This window comes from Camelina sativa, chromosome 17, assembly GCF_030686135.1.
Source record: "Camelina sativa cultivar CO46 ecotype springtype chromosome 17, ASM3068613v1".
In the NCBI taxonomy this organism is placed as follows: Eukaryota; Viridiplantae; Streptophyta; class Magnoliopsida; order Brassicales; family Brassicaceae; genus Camelina; species Camelina sativa.
Window position 1 is genome coordinate 10848368 of NC_141896.1, and position 12905 is coordinate 10861272.

Here is a 12905-nt window from a genome sequence, read left to right on the forward strand (position 1 = left end):
AATGCGTCTATCAAGTCAGTAATTTGCTGTAAATATATCTATATCTATATTTTTTTTCTATTGGCTACGTAGTATAATTGTAAAATTGACTTGTTTTACTGTAAATTCATTCATACAAAGGCCTCTTGTTTCCCCGTTTTCAGTAAACAATATCAAAACAAAATCTTGTAACTTGAAAATAAATGGTTTCATAATTTCAATGTCAGACGAACATACTAAAAGCTTTTACAAGATGAAAGTAGAAAAATTCTACAACAAAACCGAAGGCCTCTCACAACTACTGAAGAAGAAAGTTTTACCCTTTTAATCAAAAAGTATCAAAAACTTTCACTTATCTGTCTCAGAGTTTGAGGCTTTTTAGGGCCCTTGTGCCTCCATCTTCTTCCTCAACCTTGAAAGACACACACACACATATGTAAGAAAAACAGAGACAAAAAGTATAGGCTTGCGAATTATTAGAGCCAAGTTTGTGGATTCTCACCTCGACAACTACTCTTGATTTCTTCTTTGATTTTCCGTTATCATCCGACTTCTTTAAAGCTCTTCCCTTTTTATGAATCACAACTTGCTCCTCAGCATCATCTTCATCCTCTTCATCTGAGTCTGTAGAGAGAGAGAGAGAAAGAGTTTTAATAAAGAATATATGGACTGATAAAATTCTATAAGAGATCACCAACAACTCAAATGTATTTAAACCTAATACAAGGGTTGTATAGTTTCTCAAGATTTCAATATTTGAGTTAAAATAGTGAAAAGGTAAAGAAACAGGAGGAAGATGAATAATATCATGATCATCACCTTCAAGGTAAGACTCCTTAGATGGAAAACCAGAAAAGTCTTCCATATCTTCCATCTCCTCCTCGAGTTCGTCATCATCGCCTTCAACATATTCAATCACTCCAACCTGAGATATATAATTTAACAAAAGAAGATCAGTAAGAAGACGTTGGATCTAGGTTTGATGGACTACTACCAAATTTGCGCGCTTATACAAAAGTACCTCTTTGTCTTCTTCTTCAACCTCGTTTACAATTTTCTTTCCATCATCAAGAATTTTGTTAAATAGAGATTCAGGGTAATTGTATATGTCATTATAGATGCCTGTCTTCAAACGAGTTAACAACTCGGTTTCAATAGCCTGTAAAAAAAAAAGAACCACCACTATCATTAAAACCTCAGAACTAAAGTGAAGCAAGTAAAATCTAAACCCAAAAAAAAAAAAACAATAACAAATCGTGACCTTATCCAACAAAGCTGCTTTTTCAGCCTTGACCTCTCTCCTCTGCTCCCTCTTTATATCCCTCCTAGGCGTAGGGATTATGACCTCCCTGTCATTAGAAAACAACAACACCACCAACTAATTAATCAGAACAAGAAGCGAACTAGACACATGTAAATCAAACAAGATACACAAACTCCACAAACAAAAAACCAGAAGAGGACAAGACCTTGTTTTCAGAGCAAGTTTTCTCATACGAATACGCATCTGAGTCATTTTAGTCAGCCTTTGTTTAACCTTATGCTGCAACAACTTGGGCCAGTACAACTGCCACACGCAAGAAAAAAAAAAAAAAGAGAATTAAACCCCCAGGTCTTACACAAAGCTAGAAGAAGAAGGAAGTGCTGAGAAAGCAGGTAAGATCTTTTAAGCTCACCAAGTGTTTATCAATCATTTCAAGAGCCTGTTCATAGTTTCTAGGCAGCTTAATTCTCTCCCACAAGTTCTTTGGCATGTGAGCTCTCTCAATAGTCTTCATATATAAATAAAACACTCCTGAACAGAAAAACAACAACAACACAAAGATTATAAGAGACCACAACACTAAACTATTCCAACACACAAAATCACAGCTCAAAGATTGAATCTTTGAATCCAATTTGATACAGATATTGAAAACAAAATTACCATCATGGTCTCTGATAGTAGCGTATCTGCTATTAGCAAGAGGACAAGAGCTTCGATTACAGATTCCCGTTACATTATATTGGTTTCTACAGAAGATTCCAGTTTCGATTCTACAAAAACAAAACAAAACCCATCAACAAATTGAGATACACATCAGATGAAAAAAGTAAAAAAGTGACGATTTTGAAGACATACTTGGCCATGTAACTGCAGTGCTTGTGCCTAATGACCTGCCATATAACCTCATCGTGCTGCATCTTTCCCGGTGAAAAGCTTGAAACTCTGGTAAAAAGGTTTAAGCTTCGGCGGCGATTTTAGGGTTTATTAGAGAGGAAGCTGTAAAAAGGACGGCGGCGATCAACTGTCGTCGATTTCGAAGTGAGAGAACGAACACTCAATTTTGATATTAGGGATAAAGTCTATTGGGCCTTATGGACCGGATTATAAAACAAGTCCCAAATTATTAAAGGCCCAAAAATACAAAAAACCCTTTCTTTTGTAACCCTAGCCGCATCTCTTTATATAAAAACCCTTCTCCTTCACATTTCACAAAAAAAAAAAACCCTAAAGATCTCAAAAACTTCAGAAATGGCGACGGCGTTGAAGAAGAACAGGAAGAAGAGAGGACACGTCAGCGCCGGTCATGGACGTATCGGAAAGCATCGCAAGCATCCAGGAGGTCGTGGTAACGCTGGAGGTATGCATCACCACCGTATCTTACTCGACAAGTACCATCCAGGTTACTTCGGCAAAGTAGGTATGAGGTACTTTCACAAGCTCCGTAACAAGTTCTTTTGCCCTATCGTGAACCTCGACAAGCTCTGGTCGCTTGTCCCCGAGGATGTGAAGGCGAAGTCGAGCAAAGACAATGTTCCGTTGATCGATGTGACGCAGCATGGGTTCTTTAAGGTTTTGGGAAAAGGTCATTTGCCAGAGAACAAGCCTTTCGTTGTGAAGGCTAAGCTTATCTCTAAGACTGCTGAGAAGAAGATTAAGGAAGCTGGTGGTGCCGTTGTCCTTACTGCTTAGGTTTTAAAATTTTAAAGTCTCTTCTTTTTTAAAATTATTATTATTGTCAAGTTTTTGGGAACTTTGCTTTGTTGGATTGTTGGAATTCAGAGATCTTTTAATCAATGGTTATTGGATTATATAATTGCTCTTGTGTTATTTGGGAATTTTGTTTTTTGCATCTCATTTTTGGTTTGTTGATCTGCATTTACAATTGTGTTGTGTCCTTGAGATCATTGTCTTGCATTAGTCTGTCTTTTTCTTGCATTATTGTTGAATTGAGTAATTTCAGACTTCCCAAGTTTGTTCATTTTAGCAATTTTAGTAGCATTAGATGTCATGAAATGCAAGTTTAGTTTGTTAGTTTTGAACGATGATTTGTATGTATGTGTAAACCTTAAACTCAAATGTCACGGAAGTGTGTTTTGATTCTTATAACAAAGTTTAGCTTGGTCGATCTAGGAATCCATTATGATTTGTTTTGGTGATAGTTCATTTTGGCTGTTACCTAGTGTTCTTAACTACTTGTGACTTTGTTCAGTGACCATTTCCTTTGATTGTTCCCACCATCTGAATAGAATCTTTCTTCTCATCACATTTTATCTCTTCAGTTTCTCAGCTTGACCTGTTTCCTCTCCCCATTAACTTTTTCTAGCCTCTTCTAGTGAAGCCTGAAATGGATATATCATTTTTCTTACCTCTCTGTTCTTGGGTCTATAGATCATTAAAAGCAGAGCACAAGTCTTAACAACTGTCCCCATTAGCATTCCTGTTCATATCCCCTGTAATCGTGTTCATCAACCTCAGCTTCAAATGTTATCGTGTTTGCGAGTTTTTGTTATGATTAAAAACATTCTACCTTTACACCAAATTCAATTTTGTAACCGAGCACAAGACCAATAGGTATACTACATAAATAGTAACACCCGATGTTCACATTTGCAACTATGCCTTGCCATCCAGCTCCAACAGCTACACCTTTTTGTACCATACAATACTAATATCAACTTGGTCTCACAGTGGCCTCAAAATTGATTCAAGTTTAGGCTACTAATGTTGTAAGAGAACTACCAGTTTGAACAGGCTGAACGATGTTGATACTGATTATGAGAGCCAGCAATGGAGTCAGCTGTTTTACGAGTCCTCTCACTTCTTCATCATTAGAGAACAATGATGGATAGTTGTTTCTTAATACAGTCCCCGACTGATACAGAAGTTAATTTATCATAGCCAATCTCATTAAGAATTTCGCCCTTTTTTGGTATAAAGCTTTTTCTCAGTCTTTGTGGTGTACCTCACAGCCGCATTGAAGCCAAAAGCCACCATGATCGGTATGTTCATGCTATAACCAAACAGCTAATTCCGTTCTTAACCAAAACACAAGCTTCATGGGGTCATACAGGTCACCAAATCGAAAGAGCAGCCACCGAGACTTGAGGGTTCTTGAAGTATATCGTGCAAACAGAATCAACGCCATGAAATACCAAACCTCTAGGCTGAAACCAATAACACCAAGTTACTACCTGATGATCCAAAAAGTTTTTATCTCACCAAACCATGACTGCAGAGGCAAGAGGCAATCTTGCAAAGCCTCTGAGATTCTTGAAAGCCTTCCATGAGAGCCCTGACCAGGCTCTGCCACAAGTACCTCCATAGATATAAGCTATTAGAGCTCCATCTATTAACCACCACCGCACCACGAGACATTCAGTACAGCGCCTCCTCCAACCACTCACCAACCTAGTTTCGGCATCAGCAACCAACTCAAGAGAGTGTGTTGAAACAGCACGGTTGCTGCTATAATCGCTATTGCAGTCACCTTGCTTTGTGCCTATAATAATCGAACAATATATCTCCTAACTAACACTAGTTGAATATATCTTGGGGTCAGTTGACCCCCCCTAAAATTCTTAAATTTGTATTATAGCCCTTAAGTTTTATAATACTTTTGTATTTCTTCTGTTTTGACCTTCTAAAAATTACATATTTATGTTTTAATCCTCCGAAAATTACAAAATTTATGTTTTGACCTCGTAAAACTTACAAATTTGTGTTTTGACCCTTCAAGTTCTTATCATATATTTGTACTACTTTTGTTTTAACTATATTTCTCTCACGTTTCTTAATATTTTTGTTTGTTTCACTTATAAATATTGAATCTAATTTTTGAATCTTTTTAATAAAACAAAATTATTTTTAGCTTTATAAATTATTTACCTGCAAAGTTGACGGCATAAGCAAAGAGCTGAGGGATCATCAATTGTCCGAAGAGACTCAAAAGTAGAGTGGCAAAAACGTATAAAAAGGGAAATAAGAAGAGCACAAGAGTTGAGGATGATCCCAAGAGTAGATATAACTATTCACCAAAGTCTAAATATAGCTTTAGTTTTAATTATTCAAATCCTTTTATGTTTTATTTTATGCGTAAATCATCACCAAAAAAAAATTAATGTTTTAACGACAAATAATTAATCCTTAATTTCCAACTTATTTTGTGACGCAATTGCAACATAATTCTTTAATTTGTTATTTCATTAACATGCAGCGGACTGAAAAAAAAATATGTTGTTGATTTGTTGCTAAATAAACAATATATATATATATAGTTGGTTTTTCTCTCTTCTCATTCCTCTACCTCATCGATTCTTATTTTTAATTTTCATAAATTAATTCACATTATTAAAGAACATAAAAGCTAAATTTAATGCATCAATTATTTCACTTATTTGTGTAATATTTTTATTTTTATTAAAAACTATCATTTTAAATAATTTAAACTAAAATATAAACCAAAAATAAAATGAAAAATAAATATAAGAAAAAAAATATCAAAGTAAAATATGAACAGAAATTACATAAACAAAGATATATAAAAAAGGAGAAAATATTAATCAAATGCTCAAAAGTTAGAATAATGTAGATATTTAAGAAAAATGTAGAAGGTTACTTGAAATAAAATATATTAAAGAAAATTTATTCTGAACATCACACATACCAAAAAAATAGTGAAAATACTAATAAGGAATTTGAAAAAGCTATTTGTGATAAAAACAATTAGAGTAATTACGATAGTAGTGGTAGATAGTAGTGGTAAATTGTAGAATTTTATTAAAATTAAAAAAAAAAATCTATTTTTGGATAAATACACATATTTAAAAGTAAGAGTAATCTTATGAGTTTGTAGATTTAAGAGAATCAAAATAAAAGAACACTATATAGACCATAGTAGACTATGCTAAACAAATGATATATGTGAACATAATTTTTCTTTTGTCAAACAGTTAAGATAAAATGTAATATTTGATTTTATAATATGATGTTTATGGATAAAAATTAATCCAATTATGGGTTTTATTATAAGTGAAAAATAGTTATGATATGTCTTCATAATCAATATATTACAAGTAAAATAATAGAATGTAAAAATAGAATAGATGTAAGAGATGCCGAATGTATACTGGAAAATAAATAAAGAATTAATTGTGAAAAAGTATTAAAAGAAACATATAAGTTATATATCACTTAATAAAATAAATTTGACATCTATATAAATTCATATTGGATAATTATAATTATATTCAACTATTTGTATTAATCATTAAAAAATTACGGTCCCGCGCGAGAAGACAAACTCTGGCGTTCTAGTTTTAATATAAAAAGGGAAAAGATAATGTCCTAATTAATCAATACCTAAATGGCTAAATCCATAAGCATTATAACATCAGTGTATGAGCATGTCCATGATGCAACAGTTTGGACGGAACATGCATGTTGTTGTTATTGAAAAGTAATTGCTGATGCCCGCAGAGAAGAAGAAGGATCTCTGCCTTTCCGACGTTTAGGTTTTGGAACGGACGGACATTCTAGCAACCGGGGAATCCTAAACTCTTTTCCTTTAGGCGTCGTGCACTCTTCTTCTTCTTCCTCTTCTGTCTCTCCGCTTTGCTTTCCTTTTTCTTCTTCCTTCGGCTTCTCAACCGTCGTCGTCACCGGAGACAGAGTTTTGATCACTTGCTCTTCATTACCAAGTGTTGTTGTCTTCTTCTCCAGACCTGATCCTTCTCTATTCTCTTCTTTACCCTTCTTATTACCCGCAATACTCATAGCTTACCGAACTATAGAAAACCTAAAACTGAGAGAAGTAACAAAAGTTTCTAACTCTGGTGCAAAGATTAAAATAGAGGACAAATACAATATATATACGCTTTTGGACTTTGATCTTAATAAGGTTTCCTTTTTTATACGACTTTATCACATTATTTCATTATAGAAAAACAAAGTTTCCATTGCATAATTTACAAATTTCACATTACCACATACAAACAAAAAAAAAGGCAAATGTCTAAACTTTTTCATTCCGGTGAGATAAAGATCTTAAATCGATTCCAACTGAAAAATAGAAATAGAGAGACAAAGAGAGAGAGAGAGAGTTTAGAGAAAATGACAAGTAGAAAGAGTAGTACTACAGAGATTTTAGCTTTTAAGAAGTATAGCAGAACACAAATAGATGTTCAGAAGGAAGAAGTAATCACATTCTGGAATAACCAACGTTATTATCATACTGAGTCATGAACTCGTCATTGAACTTCTTGAAACTATCCATGATCTCTGGCATCTCTTCTTCTGCTGGTAGGATTGTTGTCCTCAGATGGAACACACTGTCAAGTTCCACAAAGGGGAATGAGTTTACAAGAAGAGATCAAAAGAGCAAGAAACGAAATCGTATTTGGGAGATTTCTTTATTTACCCTTCTTTCTGTCCAAATCCAGAGCCAGGGACTGTGGAGATTCCTGTGGCTTCTAAAAGCTTGAGACAGTAGAAAACGTCTGGTACTTTTCCGGCTTGTTTTGCAGCTTGGAGAGCTCCTGCTGGTAACCGTATTTGAGGAAACGAATACATTGCACCTAACGTTTTACACAAGAATCGTCAAGAACCATATCAAAATTTCTAAACTGAACGGTTTTTCTAATGCTTTGTTTCTTTTCTACCTTCTGTGAAATTGCAGGCAACGTTTTTGCAGCTGTTGAATCCATCAGTCATGATCTTTGCTCTTCTTCTCAATGATTCAAGAATCCCCTTGCTAGAGAATAAAGCAAAAGAGGGATTATTGATTCAATCCGAGGATTATGATCATCGATCATGAGTGTTGAAACTTATGTATATACCTTTCACGAGCGAACTGGTCATATGAAATGTCTCCAGGCTTTGGAGGACTAACCATCAAACCCATCTGCACATGTCATATCACTCTCAGAACATACTGATGATTTCTACAAACTCAAATCCACATTCAATAAAGACCTTTCACTTACAAAGATCTGCGCAGACACATTGGGGCTGAGGGCAATAGATGCAACCTTGTATATCTCCTCAACAACCTGCAAAAAATCAGAAATTATAATATGTATTATGTTTGACACATTGATAGCACATAACATAACTAAACTACACAAAGGTTTAAACAGAGCGTTAAGACAAACCCTGGGAGGGATATTGGTCATCTCAAAGTATCCACCTCGCTGTCCACATTCTCCCCAATATCCTTTAGAGACGGTGTGGAAGGATACAAGCTGAACTTCCTTGCTGAATGGTGAACCCATATCCATCAAAACCTATGTATTTTTTTCAATGAATGATCAAGTTAAAAGGAGGATCACAAATCAGGCACAACTTTTATAAACATGAAAGAGAAGATAGAAGCTAACCTTCTTGGAACTGATAAAGGGACGCTCATCCTGGTATATGTTCTGCTGATAAACTTCGTCTCCCAAAAGAACTAATTTCTCGTTATAACAGAACTTCAATATCTCTCTTAAGTTAGCTTCACTTAGACACTGACCAGTTGGGTTCCCAGGGTTAATGATCACCATTGCCCTTACCTGTATACCCATTCAAGAGAATCTGTAACTGGAGAAAGAAAGACATATGCATCTACGCTAACTGCATCATCTATGATTGCAAGAGTAGAAAGAAGAAGAGTACTTACTGATATCCCCTGAGAACGAGCCTGAGCAACAGATTGTCTAAGGTTGGTAACATCAAGTCCCCAGTTTTCAGACTCATCAAGATAGTAAGGAACAAGAGTACCACCTAACAGTGATATGGTAGCTGAGTAGAGTGGATACTGTGGAACCGGAACTAGAATCTACCAAACGAAAAGGAAAAAAACTTATAAATGAAAATGTCAGGGGTACATCATAGCAGAAAGACCTCCTGGGACAGAGCATTACCCCGTCTCCATCACCGCGTATAACACAATTCAAGATTTGCATCACACCTTTGCTAGCTCCATCAGTGAGAAATATGAGTTCTGGGTCACTGAAAATAAAAGAAGCAGAAGGCCTAAGCTGGTGTTTGGTTTCTACAACGAAATATATTTCATAGTTGCATGAAAAACCGAAATGAAAGCAATCACCTTGGATAGCCATCACGCCGTTGAATGAACTCAGCAACCTCTTTCCTAACACCTGGAAGCCCTCTTGAGTCACTGTAAGCACCTAATGAAACAGAAAGGAGGACAGTATAACTATTTTTTCTGATTCTCGAAGTCTACAAATCATAGGTGGCCTCATAAGGTCATACCTAAACCGCCTGAAGTCAATGAAAGATAATGTTTAGCTCTTGCAATAGCATCAGCTGGAAATACCATTCCAACATTTGGGTCCTCTAGTAAAAAAGGAGCTTGACAAAGCGCAACCACCTGCAATTTGGTTGTTTCTTTTTACTGTTGAGGCGCAACCTAGATTGGAGTCTGACTGACTGTCTAAAGAATTGTCTATACACATACCTGGCGAGGAAATGTCAAAGGCTTCTGTCCTAAAGCATGAGGGTTCCCAACGTTTGTAAAAATAATCTGTTATGTAGCCCAAGTTAGAAACTGCCAATAAACTATAGACAAATAAAGTGCTAACATCATAATTGCAAATGCATATCAAAGTCCAAAACCAAACAAAGAACCACATGTCTATCTAAGGCTCCTTGTTAAGTTTTCATAAGCTTGATGACACTATTTGAGAGTAAAGGCACAAGATAAGTCAAAAGTGTTTACCTTTTTGCCCTCTTTCTGAAGCTCAGAAGCTCGGAGATAGAGTTCACCTCTGACAGCATACTGACACTTCTTGACATTTTCATTGAGAGAATCGTAGTCTAATGCCTTGAGAGCCATTTTAATTTCACTCTAAAGCAAACACTAGCTCAACTTCAATACCTTATCAAACACCCTCCTCTACAATTGGAATTAATAGAAACTTGTGTGTTAGACAGAGTTAATCTAAGATTAGATGAAATAATCAAGATCATAACTAAAACAACAGCTAAAAATCCTTAATTTATGGGTTTCAATGAACCCCAAAACACACAAAATCTCAAACTCATTCTCCATAACAAATTCGTAATCCTAAAGGAAAAAAGGCGACGCCTTTTCAAAAGGGTTAATCAGAATCATTCAAAAGAAGAAGAATTTGATTAAGGATCGATCTAGGAAGAAAGAAAAACCAAATCACAAACCTTCAAACTCAATGCTGTGACCAGTGACCCTCAAAAAGCCTATCTGGAGAGTCGCGTTATGTTCCAGAGCCAAGGCAAAAGAAGATAGTGGGGGAGAGTTAAAATATTAGTGTGATTTTTAAAAAATAATAATATTTGTGAAGCAGATTACAATTGTGTGTCTGACATGAATTTGGATCATTCCTCAACCCAATCATGTGGCTTCACAACAAAGGAAGCAGCATAGCCACTGAAAATAAACGAAGACGATTTCTCAGACAAAAGTCAGTTCACGATATCTATTCGTCGTGTCTCGTTTTTATACTAATAAGACCGTTCTTTGAGGAAAGGAAAAAAAAGAAGATTGAAAAATGGAAGAGGATACGTAGATGTGGTGGAGATTCCAAACGAAAAAGATTGTAAAATTTTGTCATGTTATGTGGACTGTTCTTATGTATTTGGGACACGACCAATAGGGTCGACCCATGTGTCATTAGTTTTTGTTTCGGCCTCCTTAACACGCTACGGTTTGTGTTTTACGCAAATCTCTTTGGCCTCATGACTCCTCGTACTCTCCAAAAGGCTCAAGTTTGTGTTCAAAAGTTGATTCAACACTTCATGAGAATTCATTGTTTTACATGATTAAGTCAGTTTAACCTGAATCAATATAAGAGTTGATTAATTTACTTCTTTTGTGATTAATACTAGTATTTTGTAACTGTAAATCAATAACAATCATTATTTTTCATCAATAACCAATAAAAATGCATTACAATATACATTTCTATGCCTCACCACATTTCTATGAATTCTTTCAATTCGAGATGATTAGTGACAAAAAAAAAATAGGTTCAAAATATGGCAAAATTCACAGCAACATTGGTTATGTTGATTTCAAATAGACTATAATGTGGCAAAATAGGTTCTGAATAATATATTATCTACTACTGGAAGATTTGGTCAATATTAAAAAGTGAACATATTGAGTACCAATTTCAAACTTTGAAAAAATTAGAATTCTTTTTATTTGAAAATAAATCTTTATTTACTGATAAGATATACTTTTAATAAATATTTATTTAATGCTAGTTAAAACTAAAAATTATGTTTTGGATCAAAATTAAATTTATATGATTGCATACATATGTATGTATATCACATCACCTAAACTCAATATAAATGAAGATATATATTATGATTTTTTAAATATACACATATATTCATATTCATATTGAATTATTTATTTAAAATAAAATTTGGATCCTATTATGATTGTTTAAAAATATCACATCACCTAAACTCAATATACATATGTATGCAAACATATAAATTTAATTATGATCCAAAATATAATTTTAGTTATTACTAGCATTAAATAAAGATTTATTAAAAGTATATGTTATCAGTAAATAAATATTTATTTTCAAATACAAAGCATTCTAATGTTTTCAAAGTTTGAAATTGGTACTCAATATGATATATTTAAATCTTCCAATATGCATATTGAGTTTAGGTGATGTGATATATATTTTAAACAATCATAATAGATTAATAGGATCCAAATTATATTCTAAACAAATAATTCAATATGAATATATATATATATATATATGTATTAATAAGAATCATAAATAAGTATCTTCATTTATATTGAATTATTTGTAAATATATAGATTTTGGTTGTGTAGAGATAATTTAGCACATTTATTTCATTATTACAATCATAACAACTAGCTACAAAAAAAGAACAATTTTTAATTCACCTAATTCGCTTCTACATATTTAAAAATCTTCGAATCAATTATGTAAAATGAATTCTATTGTCAAAATTTAAAGTAATTAGCCGAAACAAGTTACAATTATTCCTTTAATCAGAAATTAACAAAAGGTATTAATAACAGTAACATTTGAATGTAAATACTAGCTTGCACACAAAAAAAAACTTATGAGTAATCCACCTTAATAGTATTAGATGTTACAACAAATTTCTTTCACATAAAAGTTTCATTTTATTATGATACTACCTCTAGTTCCACGAACATCCCTTAAGAATTAAGATCCTGTTATTATGGTTGTAGATAGGCATGACCAAAATTAAACCAGAACCATATTTCAGACCGTAATTGGATCGTATCCAAACAATAATCAAACCGTAACCGTATAAAATAGTTAAAAACTGTAACTGTTAACCGTAAATATATGGTTAAATTATATCAATCATAACTGTTAATTAAACCGTATCAAAACCGTTGGTTAACCACATAGTTAAACCGTAATTTGTTAACTGTAACCGTTTTAAAAACATAATAAAACTTTCTAATAATTACTTTTTTAATATGAATCATATGATATGTAGAAATATGAGTACACTAAAAACATATTAATTATAAATAAATAATATCAATTATATTATATCATCAAATAATATCAATCGTATTATATATATTATTAAATAACCGTAACCATAATCAGTTCAACCGGAACCATATTTAACCGTAACCGTTTA

General features: G+C 33.6%; 3 protein-coding genes and 1 pseudogene across 3 annotated transcripts; 1 reads left to right on the top strand and 3 right to left on the bottom strand.

Moving 5' to 3' along the window:
• Positions 1-152: 152 nt before the first annotated feature.
• Positions 153-2334, bottom strand: LOC104756697 (uncharacterized). Its single transcript, XM_010479322.3, has 9 exons — positions 2102-2334; positions 1907-2016; positions 1656-1774; positions 1449-1546; positions 1241-1328; positions 1001-1138; positions 799-904; positions 482-603; positions 153-391 (listed from the first exon to the last, which is right to left on the bottom strand). The coding sequence occupies exons 1-9, from the start codon at positions 2161-2163 to the stop codon at positions 341-343; spliced, it is 894 nt and encodes a 297-aa protein (XP_010477624.1). The 5' UTR covers positions 2164-2334; the 3' UTR covers positions 153-340.
• A 76-nt stretch (positions 2335-2410) lies between these two features.
• LOC104756698 (large ribosomal subunit protein uL15y) lies at positions 2411-3059 on the top strand. The gene has a single exon (XM_087495314.1). It carries the CDS (start codon positions 2495-2497, stop codon positions 2933-2935), a length of 441 nt encoding a protein of 146 aa, XP_087351440.1. The 5' UTR covers positions 2411-2494; the 3' UTR covers positions 2936-3059.
• A 496-nt stretch (positions 3060-3555) lies between these two features.
• Positions 3556-7018, bottom strand: LOC147923483 (protein DETOXIFICATION 32-like; annotated as a pseudogene).
• A 235-nt stretch (positions 7019-7253) lies between these two features.
• Positions 7254-11056, bottom strand: LOC104756699 (glutamate--glyoxylate aminotransferase 1). The gene is made up of 14 exons (XM_010479325.2): positions 10421-11056; positions 9963-10139; positions 9702-9767; positions 9497-9614; positions 9330-9411; positions 9145-9232; positions 8901-9059; positions 8620-8793; positions 8395-8526; positions 8227-8292; positions 8080-8144; positions 7903-7994; positions 7662-7818; positions 7254-7572 (listed from the first exon to the last, which is right to left on the bottom strand). Exons 2-14 carry the CDS (start codon positions 10077-10079, stop codon positions 7443-7445), a joined length of 1446 nt encoding a protein of 481 aa, XP_010477627.2. The 5' UTR covers positions 10080-10139; positions 10421-11056; the 3' UTR covers positions 7254-7442.
• Between the last annotated feature and the right edge of the window lie 1849 nt (positions 11057-12905).